This window comes from the organism of the source record quoted next, unplaced genomic scaffold (genome assembly GCF_019419815.1).
Source record: "Pyrus x bretschneideri cultivar Hongxiangsu unplaced genomic scaffold, Pyrus_bretschneideri_v1 Contig49, whole genome shotgun sequence".
NCBI classification, from domain to species: domain Eukaryota; kingdom Viridiplantae; phylum Streptophyta; class Magnoliopsida; order Rosales; family Rosaceae; genus Pyrus; species Pyrus x bretschneideri.
Window position 1 is genome coordinate 2,167,193 of NW_025999786.1, and position 24,530 is coordinate 2,191,722.

Consider the following 24,530-nt stretch of genomic DNA (forward strand, 5'->3'; position numbering starts at 1 on the left):
CCTTACTTAGGTAATGGATGCCAAGATTCATCTAGAGGCAGGAAATCCCTGGAGACACCATCAAGGAGGGAAACAATGCATCTTCTCAAGATTAGGCGATGACCATGATCTTTATTTGTTGCCACCTTGATGAAGGTTTGAAGAGTGAGTAACTAATGGTTGAAGATCCATTAGCCCTCTGGAAGGTATTGAGAAATAGATACAATCACTAGAAAATGGTGATTCTCCCAATGGCTCGTTATGAGTGGACACACTTAAGAATCTAAGATTTCAAGCCGGTTGATGAGTATAACTTTGAAATGTTCAGAATTAGCTCTTAAATGAAACATTGTGGGGAGAATATCACTGAGGAAGATATGCAAGCCAGCACCTTTCATGCCTCCAACATGCTTCTTCAGTAGCAGTATAGAGAGTGAGGCTTTACAGAGTATAACTAGCTTATATCAGTGCTTCTTGTGGCTAAACAAAACAATGAGCTCCTGATGAAAAATCGTAAGTCCCTGACCTATTAGATCGGCGACATTCCCAGAAGTGAATGATGCTTCCCTGGAAATGAACACCACATCTTTTCATGGCGATAATAACAAATGAGGACGTGGCCACAAGTGAGGCCAGTGGAATAGGAAAGGCAAGAATCATGGTTTCTAGTTTTACAATCAGGGTCTAAGGCATAATTCAGGCCCAAACTTCAAAATTGTAAATCGCCACAAGGGTAAAGCTCATATAAATAGCACTCCTAGAAATCTTGAATGAGTTTGCCATAGGTGTGGTGGCAGTAGGCACTCGGCGTGTACTTGTCCTAACCAAAAACATCTGGTGGACTTGTATCAAGCTTCCTTCGAGGAGAAGGGTGTCTAAACCAATTTCATCGACCATGCTAAATTAATGGATGTACCTGATCCAGTGTTCAATTTATCATGGCAATTGAACACAACCCACCTAGATGTTTTAGACTTCATTATGGAAAGAGAGAATGAAGTATGTCAGTCTGATTGTATCATTTTTGTTTTTGATGTACTCTTATTATCTAAACTTGTAGTTTAAAGCTCACATTTCAATTCAACAAATATGACATTTCAATTTCCTTTTATTGTGAATAAATTGCTTTTAACTATGATTGCCCTACTCAGAGAGCATGGATTTTGAACACCTTGTTCCTCATGTTCATACTCAAAATGGTTTAGCAGAAACATTTATCAATCGGCTTCAATTAACAGCTCACACTCTGCTCATAAAAACAAAATTGCCAATTTCTGTATAGGGACATACCATCTTACATGTTGCATCATTGGTTTGATTGATACCTATAGCCAACCACCATTACTCCTCAGTACAACTCGTGTTTGGGCATCATCCAAACATTTCACATTTACGAGTTTTTGGTTGTGCTATTTAGGTGCCTATTACGCCACCACAACACACTAAAATGAGACATCACTACAGACTGAGAATTTATGGGGGTTTTGATTCACCATCTATCATTAGATATTTGGAACCCTTGACATGTGATATTTTTACAAGCTCGTTTTGGTGATTGTCACTTTTATGAGACAGTTTTCCCATCATTAGGGGGAGAAAAGACTGTTCCAAAAGAACGGCAGGAACTGACATAGGTTGTACCCACCTTATCTCATTTTGATCCATGAAGCACTCAATGTGAAAATGAAGTGAAAATAACTGTTCATCTTCAAAGCATTGCTAATCAAATGCTAGATGCATTTAATGATGCTATGAAAGTGACAAAATCATGTATACCAGCTGCAAATACGCCTGCAAGAAATGATGTTACTGTTGGACAAAACAAAGTGGCAGCAAATGATTTATCCGGTGCACACCTGAAGCGTGGTAAACCTCCTAGGTTCAAAAGATTCAAACCCTCGAAAGAGGAAGATGAAGGCACAGCTAAATCCAAATGAAATCATGCAGAAAAAGAAAATGAATGACGAATCCATAATCCATGATTCTGTACTTCCAGAAAAAGAAAATGTCATTGATGAGACACATGTCCTTGAAGAGATATAAGTACATGAAAACAAAGTAAATCCATAAATTATGCATGTAATATTGAATTGTGGGATCAAAATGAAATAATCATCAATGACATGTTCGCATTCGTAGTAGACATGGAAATCATATTAGGCGATGATATTGAGCCTCACTCTGCTGATGAATGCAAACAGAGACAAGATTTGCCTAAGCGGAAAGATGCAATCCAGGCAGAATTAAATTCCTATGAAATGCCAAGTGTTTTTGGACCAGTAGTTCAAACCCCACCTAGAGTAAACCCCATGGGTTACAAACGTATATTCACAAGAAAGTGCAATGAGAAAAATGGGATTGTAATATATAAAGCACGACTCATTGCACAAGGTTTTTCACAAAGACCTAAAATTGATTACGAAGAGACATACTCTCTTCTAATGGACACAATTACGTTTCGTTACTTAATAAGTTTAGTGGTTTCAAAAATACTTGACATGCAACTTACGAATGTCATCACCGCATATCTATATGGAGAATTAGATATCGACATATATAAAAAGGTCCCAGAAGGACTTAAGTTTCCTGAAATGACTAACAAACCATGAGGTATGCTCTCAATCAAATTAAGGCGATCATTATATGAGCTGAAACAATTTGGATGAATGTGGTATAATCTTCTTAGCGAGTATTTGATTAAAGAAAGATACACCAACAATGTCATTTGCCCTTGTGTGTTTATTAAGAAATCAAATTCTGAATTTGCTATAGTGGTAGTATATGTCAATGATATCAACTTAGTTGGAAACCCTGAAGAGCTTAGTAAAACTGCTGAATATCTGAAAAGTGAATTTGAAATGAAAAACCTTGGGAAAACAAAATATTATATCAGCTTGCAGATCAGCATTGTGCTAATGGAATTTTGGCCCATTAATCAAGTTACATTAAAAAAAAAAAAAAATCCTACAATGATTTGGCATAGACAAGGCTTATCCACTCAGTACACCAATGGTCATTTGTTTTTTGAACATTAAGGAAGATCCATTTCATTTAAAAGAAGATGATGAAATGGTTATTCGTCCAGAAGTATAGGTGCTTTATTGTATTTAGCACAATGTAGTAGACCATATATAGCTTTTTCAATCAACTTGTTAGCAAGGTATAGCTTAACTCTAACAATTTATCATTAGAAATGAGTCAAAGATGTTTTACGATACCTTCGTGGGACAACAGACATGTGTCTTTTTTACTCCAAAAAATCCATAAATGACCAGAGCCTTGTTGGATATGCAAATGCTAGTTTTTTCTCTGATCTGTATAAAGCCTGCTCACAAACTGGATATGTGTTCAATTATATAAATACAACAATTTCATGCCACTTAATGAAGCAAACATTAGTTGCTACATCTTCCAATCACTCGGAAATACTTGCTCTACATGAAGCCAGTCGTGAATGTTCTTGGTTAAGATCAATGATCCACCACATCCATAATTCATGTGACCTACCTTCAAAGACACACTCCAACTGTCATTCATGAAGATAATGCAGCGTGTGCTGCCCAAATGAAGGAATGATTCATCAAGGGCTATAAGACTAAACACATATCTCCAAAGTTTTTCAGTGCACATAAGCTTCAAAAAGTTAAAGTTACTGAAGTCAAACAAATTTGTTCCAATGAAAATCTGGCATATACCTATTCATCAAATCTCTACCCAAGTGCACGTTTTAGAAGCTAGTGCATGGCATCGGATTACATCAGCTTACCAATCAGTTAAATTTGAAGAATACGGTATTTTGTTGTTTGTATTGTATCTAATAATAGTAAGGGCTTGAAGAAAACATCTTATTTTGAATATTTTAAGAGCCTAAAATGGATAGTTTGAAGCCTAACTCGCCCACCATAGCCCACAAGTGGCCCAAGATTCGTCAGAAAAGGCCCTCGTAGAACAGCAAACTTTACGAGCTTTGCCTCAAAGTGCTCAGAACAAATTAGAAAATGGACCATATATGGTTGGAAAGCCCTGGAAGTCTTCTTTCTATGGTCTTTACAGCTTGTGATTCAGAGGTTTTTACAAGAAATTATGACAAAATAAAGAGGAGCTGTTCAGTTACAAATTCTGATAAAAGCTAGTTTTTAGTTGTTCCTATACTAAAAGATGGTTGTAATGAGCTGTAAATGAAAGTCAATTCAAGGATGTAAATTTGTTAGATAATAGATAACTCTAAGCCTAATAGGAGACAAATACACAACATCAAAAAGGGGGGAGAGGAGAAAAAAGAAAAAGAAAAAGCAGAAAGACACAAAATCTGGAAAGGAGTAACTAAAATTTTAGGGGTAGCAAAAGCTTACCGAAATTTGGTAAAATTGAAGATGTATACAAGGGGAAAGGGTCACCATAGTGTTAGGGTTTTACCTTACACATGGCAAAATCTTATTGACCAAGGTGTATGGAAAGAATATTCTTCAAGATATTAAATAGGAAATAATATCTTGAGATAATGGTATAAATATCCCTATTTGATTTAAATAGGGATTATTTACTCGAATGAAGTCAATCTTCAATTAGGAATGTATTAAAGATAAGATTTGGGTAATTAATCCATATCTTTAATGCTTTGGCTTTTTCTTGGCAAGGGCAAGAGAGCTATGAGCAGTTGTATTTAGCTATATGGACCTTCTGGGGTGCTGAACTGCACGTGAGAGTATCTGAGAAGCTTGCTAATTTAATGAGGGCAGTCTTATCTTTCTTGAGCAAAAATCCACGTGTCGCCTCTAGAATTTTGGGGATTATATTAAGCCCCACAAATTCCTCACACCCACTCGGTCGCATGTAGGAATCCTAAGCTGCATGGGTGTGTAAAGTTGTTTCCCAATTTGATTTAGATCTCCTTTTTTGACTCGAAAAATGAAACCAACGTTTTTGAAGTTCATTCCCAACCTTCTTATCATCCTCAATCCTTTAAGGCATCAAATACTCATCTTCCTTCATTTCCACTTCCCACTCTATTCTTCTGGTCTTTATTGCTGCCAAGATGCCTGGTATGATTCGATTGACAATAAAATGGTGTGTGTGCATATTTTAGAATATTGGTATGATGGTGATTCATTAGGTTCGATTTCGTCTGACGACTCTAAAGATGGCACTAAAGAAATTTCTGTTTTTGGCTATCCCTTTCACTCTAATGTTGCCACTAAGTTTGAAATCTTCTATTATGGGGGAGTTTAAATTTTTATTAGGCAAACTTGGACCTATTTTGGTTTTGTTGTATTTGAACCTCTCTTCTATTATACTTTGTTTGTGCTACTCTTGGTTTAGTTTTTGTGGGATGTCTTTGAACAAATTCCTTGGGCAAGTTACTTGCTCCAATTGTTTTGGTACTGAGAATTGTACATTTATGGTTTGTCTTGATTATCATTCTTTCATTGTACTTGTGTTATTCGATTGATCTTATAATCTTGCTGCAAAATCATATATCTTTTATGAGTTGTCATGCTATATTGTGAACCTTGTGCTGATATTGGCATTATTCCGCCTTCATCCTTTGTCTTGCCATGACCAAAAAAAAGGGGGAGGGGGGCTGTGGCGGAGATGGGGTATTTAAATTCCAAGTGTACTGAAACTCATGTGTACCTTGCATATTGTATAACCATGATAATTCTTACTTGTTCTTTGCCAAGAGTAGTTATTGTGCATGATTCATTCCTTATTCCTTCTCTTGAGTGTCGGTGAGTGAATTTCATTTTAAATCTTGGGGTGTTTTGTAAAGGAAAGCCAAAGAGGGAGATTGTGAAGTCTAGACTTTTGTGTTTGGCTTTCCTTGTTAACATTGTAATTGTACCACATATACTCTCATTAGTTCTTAGTTATATCTTTAAAGGCCTGTTGTTGCTAGGAAGAAATGTTCAAGTGTGGCACACCACCTCAAAAGGTTTATTCATGCATGTATATTCACGTCTAAATTCATGTTACATTCTGACTAGATTAATTGTCTCATCAGTTTGCGCGCTGATTTTATACGAGCTAGGCACACAAATTAAGACTGTCCACATGAGCTGACTGACACCTTTCTGCTGATAGCCAGGTTTTAACCATTGATCTACCCAAATTGTTTTTTGGGCTAACAAGTGTCCATTATCCTTGCTAGCTGAAAAGAAACAACCCCTTTTGCATAAAACTTCAACTAGGTTTTAATTTTTCTATGGTTGTCCAGATTAATTTTTAGAGAGATAGAGTGCTTTCAAAGCTCTTAAGCTTGCCTCTTCTCGATTTATGGAACCCTAGCTGCCAAACTATTTTTCATGCACACAAATTCCTTATCTTGAGAAATAGGTTTGGATTGTTGTCATGGTCTAGCTTTAAGTTGCAAATACAAATCTTCATTTAGACCTAGTTTTTTTTGTTCATATTGGTTTCTTCCTTCAACTATTTGACTGAAGAAACTGACTGGTCGTTGAATCTAGATTTCATATCATTTTATCACTGTATCATTTTGATTTGTTTGTGTTGATCTTGGTGTGACAATGTGAAAAGTTCATATCTGGAAAGGAGCTAGCGTCTTGTGTAAACTGAAGACGACTCCATCTTGTGCAAAGTAAGGTTGCAAAAAGGTAAATCTGCTATATAGATTAGATCTAGGAATTGAGCTTGTTGTGGTGCTTTGTAAGAATCTTATTTGTACTAGTGGCTTGGACTTAGTGGAAAGTCCCTGGTCTTTTAACCCAGATGTGGGCTTTTCCTTCAAAACTTCTTGTGTTTCTTATACCCCATATTCTACCAAATTTTCAGAGCTTTTGCAACCCTAAAAAATCCCTAAACAATCTACTCTCTCAGAGAAACTAACTTAGGCATCGGAGATCCGTTGACCTAATCCCCCCTCCCCACCTTGTGGGCGTGTGAAGCTTAGGTCTTTGATCAAAGGTGTTGATTGTTTTGCAGGTGCATTTTCGTCAAGACTGAAGAAAGTGGAAATTTGCATCAACAACGTGCATGTTGTACTCTTTTTCCTTCAACTTGGATTTTTCCAACTGGGTTTTTCCTATCAAGGTTTTAACCAAGCAACATAAGCATACTTAACACTATTTAACATTCCATGCAAAGTTGTACTCTTTTTCCGAGCAAGGTTTTGATGAGGCAATTGATGTTGATATGCGGGCATCCAAGAAGGAGTGTTGTAAAAGTTTTGGGAGTGAAGGCCCACATGTTTTTAGTCAAAGATGGAAAGTGAGGAAGACTTAAGAATGTAGCATTTGTTGTTGTTGTATGATGTTTTTCAAAAAGCATTCATTTCACTTTTGTGATTCTTCACAAATATGACTCTATATAAGGAGCATTCCATGTATGATCACAATACATAGAAAAGAAAGGAAGTGAAAGCAATAATATCAATATTCCTTCCTTCCTCTCTTTACCTGCAATCCTTTTGTGCTTATAGTTACGAAAATAAATAATGTGATACATTGCACCCTCTTCGCTTATGTCCCTAGCAAAGGTTATCTCTCTAACTTTTGCCTATTTATAACATTTTTGAAATTTTACTATTTATTGTGTGTTTTTATATACTTTTTTTAGGAAATAATTAGTTACAAAATTTGAAGTCCATTAAAATACATTAGTGTCAATAAGATGAGATGTACAAATTAAAATACTTTGATAAAAAAAAAAAAAATAAAAACTAATAAAATTTCAATCAAACAATATTAATTAGTGATTAAAAACCAGCATCCAAAGTCTTCCTTCTTTATTTGTTAATGAAATAGCATAAACTTTTATTCACTACTACATATACATTTTTGTTCCTTAAACAGATATTGCAAATTAATCTGTGCAACTGAAAATGCCACAAAATTAAAGATGTTTTATTGTTTTTGAGTTTTTCTGCGTAGGAATAGGATATTCGTCGGAGGCTTTGCGTATCATCTCAAATGCATTTTGCATGCATGACTTGAACTTTTGTGGTTCAATGAGGCCCTTTTCCATTTTGAAGGCAACCCTCACCTTTCCCATATAACTTACTATTGTTACGTCAAGCCCCTGCAATACCATTAACACCATGTCATATAATTTCTATGAAGGCGCGCGCACTCACACATTATATGTGTGTGAAATGAGGATCAAGGGATGAACAATACTCGACAAAAATTTGAATTTGGATGCAAAAGAGGGAGCACGATACTGGTGCTAACTCAATTAAGCAATAATCACTAATACGCATGAAAGTTGTACAATATTCCAACCATGAAAATTATATCATACCTCAGGTGAACCAAACACCAGAAAGTACATTCCTTTAACTGGATTATTAGCTAAAGCCATTTGTTCCACAGGGCCAATCAAATTTGAGATCATCATGCTCGTGTTCTTCAGTGTGCTGTGGATGTATCTGGCTGCTGCCTGCACCATATATACTAGCAAAATGTTGAAAATAATTCTACTAATGAAGAAACTGAGAGAGGGGTTGCAACTCTATCACAAACCTCATGGCCTCCAAATTTGTTTAGGAACTCCAAGAACCTACAAGTGAGATAAATAGCTAAAGAACTTCTCTTCCTAGTGATTATTTTTTGTGCTTCCCAGACAAAGTCAAGGGCATTTGAATATTGATCAGCGGGAAAATCATGATCGTGATCTTCGGGTAATGATAAATTGGGGATTGGTACATGCAAGAACGTAAAATGATTCCCCCATGGCATCTTGCTGTCGGGTTTCATCATCTCCTGGATTGAAGTATACTTCCCCATCATTCTCGTGTTCAGCAGTACCACTGCCGTGCCTCTTGCTTTGCTTGAACTTCTGTTTATCTCTTGCATGTATAGTCGAGTGCCAAGGAAGATCATACCAGCAAGAACATCGTTTACCGTCTGTTAAGTGTCTTGCTAATTAGTAAGTAATTAAATAATTAATGAAGGAGTGAATCAAAGGGAGAAAAACTTGGGGTGAGTAGTAATCCCTAATATACATGGCAGGTGACATGACAGTTCGGTTAAACATGTCACCATTTGCAATATGAAATATTACGTAACGTGTCTAGCAATCATGTGTCTAAATAACATTACTCCTAATTAATCAATTAAACGCACAAGTATCTCAACACATTTTGATCGTGCTTGAAAGAAAAGGTTTATGATCAGAATAAAAGATTGTATGAAAACAGATAAAAAATCACGAAGAAAAACCGTACCACTCCAAGCTTACTCTTGATTGATTTGATTTGATCAAGAGAGAAAGTCATAGTTGCCACTGTAATGGGCTGAAACTCAATTCCATTGCCAGACCTAATTGGTGATATATCATCTTCCCCCACGGTGCTCCTCCAAATATCTGAAAGAGTGTTGAAGACTGATGAGATAGTTCTAGACAAAAAGCTTTCATCACTCATTTGCTGTGACCTCTGCCTTGAAGGAAATGTTAGGGGAAGAGAAGGGTTGTCGGCTCTCCGTAGACAAGAAAGAATGGCACTCATGAGAGAGAAGCCATCACCGAGGGCGTGATGGAGCTTGAATATAAGGTTGCAAGCAGCGTTATTATTTCTTGTTGGGTAATTGAGGATATGAAGTTCCCATAAGGGTTTGTCTTGTGACAATCTTTCTAGTGCTAGCTTTGATATGTAGCCATCAAGATACTTTTCATATGATTCAGTTGATAAGTTAGAAGGAATAATAGGGACGCTAATGTGCTCTTCAAGCTTCACTTCAACCCTTTTCCACCGTTTCTTTCCATTGATTTCAACCTGCACGAATACTTTCCAAACAATTAGTAATACATTTTGAATATAGTAATGTGGGGGGGAGAGAGAGAGAGAGAGAGAGAGAGAGAGAGAGAATAGTACCACAATAGAGGAGAAGCGCGGGCTGATGGGGAGGAAGAGAGTCTTAAGTAATGAGATTGCTTGAGACTCACTCAGTGGATTTTCGAGTTCCATAACGCCAATATTTGATACGGACAGGACAGAGCTAGTGAAGTACTGAGCAGTAGGGCTCACTGGCTCCAGTACTACTACTTCATCTTCCTCCAAGTGCTCCATCTTAATTATACTATCAATTCTATAAATTCTCTGTGTTACCTAGCTAGTGTCCTGAGTTGGTAGCTAGGCAAGTAAGTAGAATTGGAATTATATATATAATTTCTTCATCGATCATTATGTTTTAACGCAAAGTCACCAGCTTGTGCTCGTGTTCAAGACGTGACTGCAATGCTTGTGCTCATGAGGTGGCGAATTTTCATCATTTCGTTTCTTTTCATATGTTAAACATGACTATCCTCCTACTGCTAATGAAATAGCAGCACTATCTGCATTGATTCATTTCCAAAGCAGAAGTTTTTGCTATCTATAAGGGCCCAAATGTATGTACACGTTAAGCCTCAGTTTTAGCTGATCATTTTCTTTCTGTGATTTTATCTACACCCCACAATTTGTTAAACATTCTCGCTATTGAAAATACACCAACTTTTTAGTTAAGGAATTATCTTAAAACACCCACATGCACGCCCTCCTTCTTCACTCAACTCCCTCATCGTCTCAAAAAACACGAACTCGTTTGGTTAAAAACAAAAAACACTAACTCGCCTTCACCACCAACAGTTTCGGTGGATACATGCCGAAACTTGCACAATTGTGATTGGTAGCTACTTAAAATGATTTTGTTACTAAGATGCTAAAGCACCATTTTGGTAGTTTCCTGCGAAAAATTAAATAGCTTTGGAAGAGATTAACCAAAATATCTTTACGTTTTCAGTCGCCATCTACTGAAAATTGTGCAGCGGTCATACTATGCGAATAGCAATATGATCATAATATCAAAATTGAAGTAAAATGGAGAACAAAAAGCTATTCCTGATGTGGAGCCCCAAAATAGTAAGTTTCGTATTTCATTGTCAACGTGTGTGAGTGTTCGTTTAGTGGTTTTTTTTTTTTTTTTGGTAAATTACACAGAACTACCTGAACTATGGGTCTAATGATACTATCATACCTCATCTTTTTAAAATGACAATGTCATACATCATTTTTAGAATTTGTTCTAATGTTATACATCCGTTAGTTTGTCCGTTAATTTCTTAGTTAAAAGCTAACGTGGCTTCATCCGAGGCCCAGTTCCTTGCCCAGGTAGATTCCACATGGCGCCACACCCAATGTTTTCCCGCCAAATGGCATCTAGCTAGAATTCCCAATACACATGGCTTTCTCACCGGATGACACATGGATATTCCATTAAAATTTAAATTTAAATTTAAAAAAATAAAAAAGCAAGAGAACGTTGTAAAGTGTGCCATTCGAATTCCTTTTTCCCCCCGATACACCCAAACCCTGTCGATCTAATTTCTTCCCCAATTCCAGAAAAAGAAGAACCCTAACCCTAGTTCTCATACCAGCAACTCCAAATCTCGAACAATCAGATTAGAAATTCAGCGAAAACCCCAAATCATCTTGCCGGCTTGCTTGCCTAATTTCGTTGGTGTTGGAAGGGGGTTCCATCTGGGTTCCATTGGCTTCGAAGAAAAATCAAAGGATTCAACATGGGTTGGTATGTGCGCGAGGATCCCGACGAAACAACACCTACCTATTGTAAGTATTTTTTTGTGCTTTTGATGATTCCAAATGCATACTAAACTTGTTTATTGGAATGGGTTGAATGCGGGTTTTGTTTATTCTTGTTCGAAAAAGTGGATTTATGCTTTGTGAATTCGAAATAATACCTAAGGTGTTGGATAAAGGGTTTGTAGCTTTGTTTATTCGAAATGGTTCCTAAGGTGTTGGATAATGGGTTTGTAGCTTTGTTTATTCTTGTTTGAAAAGTTGGTTTTATGCTTTCTTAATTCGAAATGGTTACTGAGTTGTTGGCTAATGAGTTTGCTGCTTTGTTTATTCTTGTCGGTATAAGGTGGTTTGTTGCTTTGTTTATTGTTGTCAAGATAAGGTGGTTTGTTGTGGTTTTTTTTTTGCTTATTGCTATGTTTATTCTTGTCGAGAAATGGTTACTGTGCTTTGGTTGTTTGCATATAGTGTGTTGGATTTGGCTTTTCTTAGTCATGTGCTTTGTTTTGTGAAGAATCTTGTGCATTGGTTTTTGTTGGCTTTTGATTAGGTTAAAATGCAATTGCTTTTGTTTTTGCCTTTTCTTAGTCATGTGCTTTGTTTATTGTTGGCTTTTAATTAGGGTTTGTTCTTGTGAATTTCAGTATATCCAGAACTATTCTCTATTGAATTGCATCATGATGGGGAGATAAGTTATGACCTCTATTCTAGGGGGAAAGTGACATATATAGATAACTGTGATAAAGACATCATGTCATTGCCGGTGATAGATGATATGGTGGAGGCAGTTGGATACAGTGAGCGGTTCATGAACTACTATTTCAAAATTCCCAACATGGACCTTTGCAATGGTTTGAAGCCGATTCAAAGTGATTCCGATGTTCAGACAATGTGTAACTTTGTTCCAAAAGATAAAGTGATTGAGATGTACATCGAAGAATTGACGACAAAAGAAGCCGTAACCCAAAAGCAATAATTTCTTAAGTCCATGGAAGTCACTGGTCCAAGTAAATTGGTAATTGAGGAGATAAGTAGTTCAGAGAGGGATGTTGGGCCAACACAACTTCAACCAATAAGATATAGGGGCTTGCTAGCTATTGAAGGGCCAGAAGTGGATGATTGTTGCACATCTCAACAGGGATTGTCAATCAACAGGGATGGACATTTATGAGTGATAAAGGGGTTAATTCCGGCCTCTCAAAAAGCCCTCCCTAATTCCCAGAACAGATTTTGCGTGAGACATTTGTATACCAACTTCAGAAATCTATTCAAGGGGAAAATTTTGAAGGATGCTTTATGGTCAATAACCAAAACAACAATAGTTCCCCACTTCAAAAAAGCAATGGAGGATATGAAGAAGCTAGATGAAAATGCCTATGATTGGTTGGTGAATAAGCATGCACATCATTGGAGCAAGTCCTATTTTGAAATATATCCCACGTGTGACATGTTGCCAAACAATCTCTGTGAAAGTTTCAATGCTATCATACTTGGGCCAAGATAAAAACCTATTGTCACAATGTTACTACTTATTCACACATTCTTAATGAAGAGAATTCAAATGAGAAGGGATATAATGGTGAACAAAGTTGGAGATCTCTGTCCTATTAAACGAAGCCAAAATTCAAAGTGCCAGGTGCATTGCAAAATGGTCAGGGGGCACTAAATTTCAAGTTGATGCTAGAGGGGGAAGTAATATGTGGTTGACTTGGTTGAGATGACCTATTCTTGCAGAAAGTATGGCTTGGCAGGAATCCCATGCAACCATGCAATAGCTGCCATCAATTTTAAGAGAGAGAAACCAAAGGACTATGTCGATACTTGTTATTCGAAGGCACGGTACTTTGAGGTGTATTCTCATTTAGTAATGTCGATGAATGGGATGTCTTTGCGGGAGGAAACCAAAAACCCACCAATATTACCTCCAACATATACAAGGCAATCTGGAAGGCCAAGGAAGAATAGAAACAAGGAAGCTACTGAGAGGGACAATAAGGGTGAACAAACTTCCACAAACCCAACCAAATAATCCTCAAGGTCCTCCTCAACCACTTAAGCTAGGAAGGAAAGGGCAAGGCAGTTTGAAATGTACCATATGCAAAAAGGAAGGTCATAATCCAAGAACCCATCATAGACATCTTCCTCCAAGGGACAAACAAGTAACATTTTCTACTTTGTGGTTTTTAAGCATCCACATATCAGACTGTTTATCCTTTAAATTGCTTTGTAAGCATCCACATCTACTCAGGTTTATGAATTTATGGATAATTAAGCAAGTTCTATGCATAATTTGGTCCATTTCATATTTTTCTTCGGAAATGATGAGTAGTTTGTGCTTGAATACACTAGTTTTGTTGTGGTTATATCATTATGTTTGGGTGAGATTTTTCAAATTTGAGGTCAAGGATGATAATCTGTTCTTAAAATGTTAGATCATCTTTTTCTCACTTTTTGGCGGGAAAGTGAACTTGAAATTTTAAATTTTTGAAATTCAAATTACAAAAAAAAAAAATCAAATAAATTTTCTGATGTGGATGCCATTTGGCGGGAAAACATTGGGTGTGGTGCCATGTGGAATCCATCTGGACGAGGAGTTGGGCCCCGGATCAAGCCACGTTAACTTTTAACTAAGAAATTCATGGATAAACTAACAGAGGTATAATATTGGAACAAATTCTAAAAATGAGGTATGACATTGTCATTTTTAAAAGATGAGGTATTACATTGTCATTTTTAAAAGATGAGGTATGATAGTGTCGTTCGATCTATAGTTGAGGTAGTTTTGTGTAATTTACCTTTTTTCTAATTAAAAAAAATTAGACCAGCTAGTGGCATCGCCACGACAGTTTATCTTTCTAGGGATCAAGAAGACTCACATAAACATTTCAACCCCTCTCTGGCCATCATCGTGCGATTCACCAATGCCAGGAATCGAACACAAAGCGTGCCGTGTGGAATACAAGCTTAGAATTTATTCTCGACCATTAGGACACCCTATGCGGTTGTGTTCATTTAGTGGTTAAGGTTACCTTGTTTAACAATGAAGGGTGAGTATGTTTGAGAGTTTGAAGAAAATGATATCTCATTTAAACTTTATGATAGGGGTAAAACTATTATTATAATTTGTACTTCAATTTAAGCCTATCATATTACATTTCATGTAGTGATTCTCTATAAAGGAATAACCTCCTTATATTATAAAAAAAAAAAAAAAAAAAAAAAAAAAAAATCCCAATATGGGCTAGTTATATATAGTATAACTCCAAGTTATAATTTTTCTACGTCTTTTTTTTCAAGGACATTGGAATCTCTCTGCCTAAGCTCGATCTCTCATCTGCACAGAAACAATTCATCCACTTTTGTAATCGATTAGATCTCTCTACCTCTCTCTTGATCTCTCCACATCTCTGTTTTCATTCTCAATTTCATTCGAATTCCACCATTTTTTTCGAATCACCATATAGGAGCCTTTTGAGGATGAAGGAATTTGGGCTATTGGGTTTTGGGCATCCCCTAGCATCAGCATTGGTGGGACTACTAGGTGCAAGCACTTCAACCAAATGGCCACTCTCAAGTTATTGCCAAATCTTGTTGCTGCGATGAAGAAATGCAGAGCGCATATGCTACAATGAGAGTAACAAGGAGTCTTTGAATGGTGACAGGAATATCTGGAGACTAGTCCGTGTGGTGTGTATGTGAGAGTTAATCATAGAGGTTTAAGGGTGCGGTTGTGCATGGTGTGATTGTTTATACCCGAGAGAGAGGGGCTCGAATCAATGGCGGTAATGGGGTTTCGAAGGAGCGGAGATATGGGAGGAAGGGCTCGGAAGCCAAGAATTGAGAAAGCCCTTCTCATCAATTAGTCGACTGTTTAGCTAAATATGAGTCAAATTGCAATTTGGAGTTACCCAGGGGGTAGACATGAGGGTGTCAGTAAACGGTCAGGGCCTTCGGGTGAGGAGCACGATATGGAAGCAAACGTGGTTGAACTGAACTTGTAGTCAGTGTTCGGTTTAAGAAGTAGTGATATTATCATTATTCAGTTTTATAAATAATTTAGTATCTATGTTTAGTTTCATAAACAGTGTATTACATGTGTTTCGTTTTATAAATTGTGTAGTAATCGTGCTCAGTTTCATAAATGTAGTACCCGCAACCTATTTCAAAAATAATGTAGTACTCATATTTAGTTTCAGAAATAGTCAGTGCTCGGCTTAAGAAATAGTGATAGTACCAATGTTCAGTTTCATAAATAGTGTAGTACCCGTGTTTATTTTCAAAAATAGTTAGTGTCTAGTTTAAAAAATAATGATAGTACTTGTGTTCAGTTCTAAAAATAGTGGTAACAACTTTTTAAACCCGCAACAATCTCAAACTGACTCTACAAATACCTTATATGAAATTTATATTAATTTTATTTTGATTTTATAAATATTTCAATATGCATTTCATCACAATTTTTTTTTTTTCAAAAAACATCGATATATTATTGAAAATCATAATAATGAAGTTTTGAATGAAATTAGGAGGTTTTTCGAAACAAATTAATTCATTGTCAATGGAAGCAGCAAACTAATTTTGATATGGTATTTTGAAATGGATGCACTTATCTTTATAGCCCTAATTATAATGCTAATAAATTAATAATTAAAATAATAATAATGGACTAAAATTTGGGGATGAAGGTTCTAGTTTTGTAGATTGCGGAGGAAGCGGTGGGGCGGTGCTGCCAATTTGGTACATGTCAAATTTGATCATCGATGACTCTAATTTAAATTCCATTCTTCTCACATTTTCATGCAGACATAAATTCAAATTTCTAATGGAATTGGACCGGCGGAACGGGGTTTCCGTCAAGGATAAGGACTGTCTGCCCTTCCACTTCTCACTCTCTTGTTTATATAGTTACGGTTAAACTACGTCAACATTTTATATTACTATTCATTTTTGTCTTATTATCTCTTTAAAAAAAACAATATAAAATGTTGACGTGGCTTAACCATGACCACACAAAACAAAAGGGCAAGAGAGGGCACAGGAAGTGTGAGGGCAGACAATCCTTGTCCTTCCGTCACGGGTATTAGTTGGAAAAATAGAATTTAGTTTTGCACATGGGCTTATTTCCTATTTATAAGGCTTTAGTTTTTGTCTTTATTATATTGTTTTTTGTCATTTTCATTAAATTTCAAGCCTTTTACCTTAAATAAAATTAGTGAATGATTTTTTGTTAAAACAAACTTGGCCCAAGTCTTCTTTATTAAAGTTCCCTAAATTGAGACCTTGCATGGCTATTACAATTAACAAGATGGGTAGAGAAAACCTTTCCACTACTAGCAGACAAGAGTTCATATTAATTAAATATCGACCAAATGATGAATTATCAACAACGTAACTTTAAAGAGATTTGAAAAATAATTTTGATTGTTTTTTTTTTATTACAAGCGATATTGTAGTCGACAAAGTTTAAAATCAAGACGAGCTAAAAAAAATAAAAAAGATTCTCTTCTTCCTAATTTTTTAAGATATGTTATTTACACATCTCTTTTTATTTTTTATATACCTCTTTTTAATTTCTGTTATTTGAACTTTTTTAATTATTCATATCTAACAGCCGAAAATTTAAAAATATATGGGAAATAATTTATCTTTTCAATAAAAAGGTGAACCGCCTGCCACGTATATGGAGTGTTTACTCGTTCGGCTGTGAAGCCTCCGATTCGCACCTCAAACACAAAGTCCATAAATAACACAACACAAAGTTGGATCAAAATATTGCAACCTAAAATCCAAAAAAAAATGGTCGAGAAAGACGACAACAAAACCGGGGAAATCGAGGAAACGGGCCCAAAATCCGACGGGTCTTCTCCGAACCCGAATCCCAAAACTGCGAGGACGAAGGTTCCAGAAGTGGAAGTCTGCCTGTATCGACGGGGAAAAGGCCCGATCGACACGTTCAAGTCGGGTCTGGGGGGTTGGGACCAGAACCAGTTGGAGGTCGGAGACATTCTCGACAAGTATGGATTCAAATCGCTTTACGCTTTCAATACCGAATCGGGTCGCGGGGTTCCGATCCGGTTTAACCCTAGAAACGGCAGGTCTATGCTGCCATATAGAGATGGAGCCACGGTTCAAATCGACGGAGAGCCTAAGGTAAAATTTCATAAGATTCTCCTTCTGTTATAACATGATTGCCAAAACCCAATTGATGAAATTAGTCAGATGAATTTTCTGTTTGGATGCCGAGAAAATTGTGTTGTAATCTTTTTTTTATTGAATTGTATTTAAATAAATTTACTTTTCATGTGTGAGAGAGATACATTAGTGTTTTTTGGTTTGGAGTCGTATATATTTTCAGTTGTCACCCTCAATTAGCAATATAGTAGCTCCTCCTACAATTAGAGGCTTTAGAATTAGATCAAGAGATATCAGCAACTTACTTGGTTGAATTCGAGCCATCGGTTTCAGTAGTTCGATTAGTTTTTCTTGCTACATTTCATTTGTGGCCTAAGCATGGAAGTAATTTTAATGCCCCCTACGCGAATCATCTTGTTGAGCTTTGATTGTTTGTTTGATAAACACCGGGTTTTACGACCACATATTCCTAAAAACTAGGATTTCGCATCGTTATTTTGGTCGATGCTTTGCCCATTTTTATGACGAGCAAATGTGCAATCACCCCACTTAAAGTGATTGGGTTTAGGCACCGTGCTAATAGCACTGCGCCACAACCTCGTGGCAGCGTTGTTAACCATAACATGAGTAGTTGCCCACTAAATCCATCTCTAGGATTTTAGTTCGTACCTTGTTTTTCATCTATTTCATGAGCAGTCAGTCAGGAATGAGGATCTGCTGACATTATTATATCTCTGTATCGTTTGTGTTTCCATCCTCCCATGTCCTTCCTATTACGAATACTGAAAGAGGAACAATTTGTACTCTCATTAAAGGAATGCTTGCAACTGTTTTATTTTTATTTTCCACAAGATTCTTTAGTTGCAGTTTTGTAGACAGCGGAATATTATATTGACATGTGAAATGTCTTTTGGTGCCAGTTTTGCTACTGAGTTCTTGTATGTTCAAATTCTCTTCATGCAGGATTCATTGATCCAACCGGTGACGAAAATCTTGATTGGAGTAGCTTTTATGACCATCCTGATAACCTTGGTTTTGAGGGATCCTCCGCAATGGATCCAGAAATTAAACTTTACTGGAGGTAACTTCCCTCCATGGATCATCGCTCTCGTGATCATAGTATTTACTCGAATGAGGAAGAGAACCAGGGATTTGCTGAAAAAGTTTGGTTGGTGAAAGGCGTCATTGATGCTCCTCTTCTAAGGTTCATTAGTTTTTCTTTCCAATTGCTCTCAAACTTTGTTAAAAATTGATTCATAATCACTGAAAGCTACTCTCCAGTATTTACTGAAGTTTGACAACAAAAAAAGCAACGCTCATCTGTGCATCGTCACTCATCCGCAAAAAGCTGTATGGGGATTAGACTTCGTCACAAGTATAATCCCCTACAAGACTTTGCGGATGTACACAAGGGGGCATTTTCCATAGTTTCCCACATTCATTTTATGTAGCTTCTGTAAAGAATCCAAGATTTTGTATGCTTGACTTCTAGAAGGATTGTGCATTTATTGATTTTGAACTGCTAGTAAGCTGGCAGTGGAGGTTGAAGACATTATTCGAAGGATTTGAAAAGCTTAATTATTTTATGGTATGTTGCAAAAGTGTATTCGTAACCTCGGAAAAGGATTAGCTCCGTCTACTGGGCGGTGTTCCCAGCCTGGAACCCGTCGGTTGTTGCCTAGCACTTGTTCTTTAGGTGGAGAGACGACTGCCTCTCTAACCATCAGGTGCTTCGGGAACTTGAGCCTCTCTGACATCACCTGCGGGACTCATTCCAACTCAACGAGACTGTAAAAAGCACTTTCCTAATGCATTAGGCAGGTATGAATATCAGGTTTATTTTCAGCGACTCCCGATGGAACTCAAGCTCGCTATGCCCCATTTCAATACATTCCGTCGAAGAATCGTTACAAGGCTTGTGTGGCAGGAATGTTAGAGTATCGTTATAATGACTTTATGGGGCAGCAATCTTCGGGGAAGTGTCGTCATTTCGCGAAGCCATTGTTTAATCCTCTCTAGCACGTAACGCAATTTACGTTCCAAAGATTATAAAGTCTATAAAAACAAGGAATTGAAGAAGTGAGGGAGGGTGGACAACCGAACCAACCAAGAATTTGTTAAAGTCGGAGGTTCCAAGTTTGTGTGAGGGGAGAGTTATTGCTGGCAATGATTGTTGGTTTTTGGTTTGATTACTAATAACAACACAGTTCAGATTGACAGGGTAGGCTATGTTATATTGTTATGTAGGTAATGTTGAGAGAAACTCTTTGTAACCAGACACCACGTGGCAAACATCTATTAAATGGCTGGTGTACATTCTGAATATGTAGCATTTGAAGTGAAGGGAGAATTGGATCTACTAGCCCTCCAGTCAACACGATACCTAAATTTTTAGGTATTTGGTTATGGAGTTTAAAGATAGGCTCACACTTTTTGATTTCTTGCACGTTAGTAATCCTTGGGAAAACTTTAGAAGTAAAACGACTCGCATGGTATATTTTAGTAAACACAAGAAACTCTAAAATCAAAATGATTCCAATTCTCATTCTTGTACGTAAACATGACCTAGCGTATAAACTAAACTAAAAATCTACATTGCGAAAGATGAATACCCATACTTGGGTTACATAGAAAACAAAAGTTGTAAAAATAATCAAAGATTAAGATCACATAAGTAACTCTACCCCATATATTAACTTTCAAAATTCCATGAAGTTGATTCTCTCACAAGTCAAAACTACAAGCATCGATTTCGTTTTCAAGGTCAAAGCAAAACTCACAGTGACTACTTTCCTTGGCGTTCCTCCGACAAAAACAGGGACTACTTTCCTCAAAATGGCAAAAGTCGAGCATCGCTAGACAACACAACTTAGTATACAACGTGTACAAACAATGGCTATGAAAGTATGAATCGGGACAACAAAACAATGAAAACTGGGCAAGCCAGATGAATTGCACTAATAAATTCAGCATGCACAGCCACCTCCTCCTCTTTGATCAGACTCTGAAACAGCATCAGGGATGCCCTGGAAATATCTGCAAGTTAAAGGAAAAAGGAACAATGATGAAAAAGGCAGGTTTAGAGGGTCATAAAACATCTCATACGAGCATACAGCAACAATAGCAGAAAGATAGATAGATACTGATACATTGTAGATACAAAGTTCGGTAAATTGTAAGGTAATCGGAAGTTCAGGACACAATAAGCCAATTGAAAGATTTTCGTGTTCTGAAGGACATTACATCAGCATCATATGCTTATTCTACAAAGATCAAATGCTCATCCTCTGATGCGAATGGTCAAACCAGGCTTTATCTACATAAAAAACTATTGTGACTAGTGAAACCAAGCTTTATTTAATAATACAACGACCATTCTTTCCCTAGAACATCTTAACTACGTTCTAACATGACCATTTCACTAGGTTTATATCCTTCATGTCATAAAAGTGAACTAGAAACTACCTTCATAGTGAAAACTAGCTATCATGTTCATTCTATCTAATTCTTGTCTATATAACAAAAATTAACCAAGAATATGACCCGACATTCTATATAGAATTGTCCATCTACTATGCAAACGGTTCCAAACGAGAGCTTAAGCTCATCTCCTGGATCTGGAGTAGCCCACGAACGTAAATATATCCTAAAATAGAACTTCGCTTACTCCAGAATATCAATAGAATAAATGAAAACAATATGTCAGCCCTCACTATGAACTTACATGTCCTGCTCATGTTCATTTGCAAGAGCAGTCTTTGCAATACAAAGAAATGCACCATCAACGTTGTAATCTTCTTTTGCTGATGTCTCAAAGTAAGGTATATTCCCCTTTGATGCACACCAGTCCTTTGCTTTCTTCTCAGACACCTGTAAAGATAATAATTAGATTATGTACATGGGCAAATCATGGACAGCACAGCGAATGTGTTTCCTTACCACACGACTGTTACCCCCATCAATATCAATCTTGTTACCAAGCAATATAAATGGAAATGTCTTGGGATCGGGAGGGTTTGCCTGGGTCAAAATTAGAATGGAAACAATGTAAGCATCAAAACAAAAAATGAGCATTTCTGAAATACAAAATTCAAATTACAGGGCTGTTAGTCAAACAGCTTAGGTATATATTTACAACTTTCATAACTCTTAAGAGACACCTTTATTAAACCACTGTGTTTTATCAATTAAATCAAATGACAACATAAAACAAGAAAATCATGTTAATTCATAAAAACAAACTGTTAAAAGGAATGTGTACAATTAAGGAAAAAAGAGAATGGCAACCTTACATAGCCACCCATGGAAAGGCAAGCACAAATGGAAAACTTGGAAACTTACTACTATCCGAGGCTCAACTATCCTCTCGTATCAAATACACCATAGAACATAAACAGAACAGCAGTTAGAAATTAGAATCACGCCGCTGTAGTGCTTTGCTCCAAGTTCAAATTTGACAGCTGAATAATGGACCCAAAAGTCCCATAACTTATCATTACAGATAAAATGGTAATTCATCTGGAAGAATTCTCTGCAAATTCTACAATTTTTTGGCTGAAGCAAGATTTGATGGATGGAAGTAAGATAAGCAACGTTCCTTCCTACATGGGAATTCCCTTCTTGCATACAAGAGAAAGGTACCAGGAAATGGAGTATTGATGGAATACCGATTGCTTTCGTACTTGGGAAGAAAAATACTTTTGCATTTGTCTCAAAAGCCAACGATAATAAGGAGACAAAAAGAGAATGGATCACAGAAAAAACTAAAACGTCAAAATTAGAATTGTATTTGTTTTTACTAAAAGACTCTTAATGTATTCTTTCTCCTTTTTTCTGGTTACCTCTCTCATTATACAAAAACAATAGAAAACACAAATATCATCAAGCCGGCTCTAAATAAAAACTAATTAGACATTAGACAAGTACTATGAAGTATTTCTAATCTCTAAACTAGTCTTCCCTGCCGCCATGCTCATTATTCAGTCTAGAAAACCCCCCTACCGAAAATTGTTATAACTTTAGCAGCTAGCCCAAGATAAAGCAAAGTACTTACTATTAATCAAAATGCAGTATGAAAAAGAAGTGATATAAAACTAGTATTACTTCTCTAAAGTAGTTATATTCCACTGTGCCAATGATGCCAATGTTTACTCGAGTTTTTTTTTTTTATGTCAAGGGAATTGTTATTAGTGTTCCAAATAGTTATCATGCACCCTTCTCCTTGATTTATTTCACTTGGGAGAAGTATATATGCCTTTTTTGGAGTGAAAATAACAGCTCCCTTCTGACGAACATATATCATTGCTTGAATATAGAATGACTAAGAAGCGCGATGTACAATTAACACCGTAGCCAGCCATCATCAGAAAACTGTCAAAGCCTAAATGCTAATGAGAAATCACACAGAACTTGATGTGTGTGTATTTGTGAACATTTACATAAGCAATTCCATATTGTGATACAATTGGCATGCTATGCCACCAGATAACAATAAGAACCACACCTCAGATCCTCAACATATGTTTCCAACTGATAATGGTCCTACTTGAGATTCTAACACAACAAAATCAGAATGGCATGATAAAGTTATGAGATAAATATATAAAGAATTGAGAAAGGCATGAATCAAACCTGCTTTAGAAACTCCTCATGCCAATTATCTAGAGTATCAAAGGACTTCATTACGTTGACATCATAAACAAGAACACAGCAATCTGCACCTCTGTAAAATGAAACTCCAAGACTCTGAAATCTTTCCTGCCCGGCTGTGTCCCAAATCTTCCAGACGAAAGAAAATAGAAAAACCCACACAAATTAGTCCCCGCAATTCCCACTACAATTACCCAAAATTATACTAAACAGAACACTGAAATACCGTTCAACCAGAAAACCCACTTGTAGAGTGACGAGCCTGTCATCGATTTGGAGTTCTTTTGTGACAAAATCGGCACCGATTGTAGCTTTATACTGCTGACTAAACTTCTTGTGCACATATCTAAGCCATCAGTTAAAGAACCACACAGTCTAACACCCACAAAAATACATAATTAAACTGATACCTCATTAATATAACATGCCTCATATAGCGATCATAAACAATATCAAGCCGATTAAACTTAATTTCACCCAAATTAATCAGATTTCTGAGATCGCACAATGAAAATTACACAAATCCAACACCGAAATTCAAAAAATAATTAGAAATAACGAAAATAATCTCACAGATGGTGAAGGATACTGGTTCATCAACGAGGTCTTGCCAACCCTAACAGAAGAAGAAACACAAAGTTAATCCCTAAAATAAACACAAAATCCAGATAACAACAATGGGTGGTTGTGGAATCAGAAACCCTAGGGGTGCAGAACGTTACCCACTGTCGCCGAGAACGATGACCTTGAGCAAGGTTCGTCTGCGCAACATGGCGGACGAATTTAAACTGATATGAATCGGAAAAAAGCGGAAACAAATCAACTTTTGGAACACTGCCAAGGCGATTGATTGGTGGATGTTTTTGAATTTTTCCTTTTCTCTTTCTCTTTCCAGGAACGGAAAGAATGAATGGGGAGAGAGAGAGGAAAGAGGAGAGAGGGACAGAGAAAAAAGGAGCGCCAAGTTCGATCGGTGTTTTTTTTTAGTTTTTTGGAATTATACTTATGTCCGAGTCGGCAGGACAGACAAGCAGCATATATTATTAAATATTTACGTGACAAAGCGAAGTGCCAGGTGACATTATAATAAGTTTAAGTTTCTTGGGTCCCACTTATCCGCACAACAAAAGTGGTCTCGGAGGGGCCCCATCATGGTCCGAAGATGTTAAGGGGAAATTTTATTAAGACCTCTTTGTTTTTTTTTTTTTTTGTTTTTTTTTAATTAAAATGGTTTCTA

General features: G+C 36.7%; 3 protein-coding genes across 3 annotated transcripts; 1 reads left to right on the forward strand and 2 right to left on the reverse strand.

Annotated features, from left to right (window-relative positions):
* Positions 1-7,774: 7,774 nt before the first annotated feature.
* LOC103927925 (wax ester synthase/diacylglycerol acyltransferase 11-like) lies at positions 7,775-10,053 on the reverse strand. The gene is made up of 5 exons (XM_009336902.2): positions 9,809-10,053; positions 9,161-9,709; positions 8,457-8,840; positions 8,236-8,373; positions 7,775-8,013 (listed from the first exon to the last, which is right to left on the reverse strand). Exons 1-5 carry the CDS (start codon positions 10,001-10,003, stop codon positions 7,828-7,830), a joined length of 1,452 nt encoding a protein of 483 aa, XP_009335177.2. The 5' UTR covers positions 10,004-10,053; the 3' UTR covers positions 7,775-7,827.
* Positions 10,054-17,230: 7,177 nt separating this feature from the next.
* On the forward strand, positions 17,231-19,199 carry LOC103927915. Its single transcript, XM_048568629.1, has 2 exons — positions 17,231-17,662; positions 18,608-19,199. Exons 1-2 carry the CDS (start codon positions 17,309-17,311, stop codon positions 18,818-18,820), a joined length of 567 nt encoding a protein of 188 aa, XP_048424586.1. The 5' UTR covers positions 17,231-17,308; the 3' UTR covers positions 18,821-19,199.
* Positions 19,200-20,304: 1,105 nt separating this feature from the next.
* Positions 20,305-24,278, reverse strand: LOC103927914 (ras-related protein Rab7). Its single transcript, XM_009336890.3, has 7 exons — positions 24,016-24,278; positions 23,883-23,909; positions 23,540-23,639; positions 23,276-23,422; positions 21,584-21,664; positions 21,369-21,514; positions 20,305-20,680 (listed from the first exon to the last, which is right to left on the reverse strand). The coding sequence occupies exons 1-7, from the start codon at positions 24,063-24,065 to the stop codon at positions 20,611-20,613; spliced, it is 621 nt and encodes a 206-aa protein (XP_009335165.1). The 5' UTR covers positions 24,066-24,278; the 3' UTR covers positions 20,305-20,610.
* Positions 24,279-24,530: the final 252 nt, after the last annotated feature.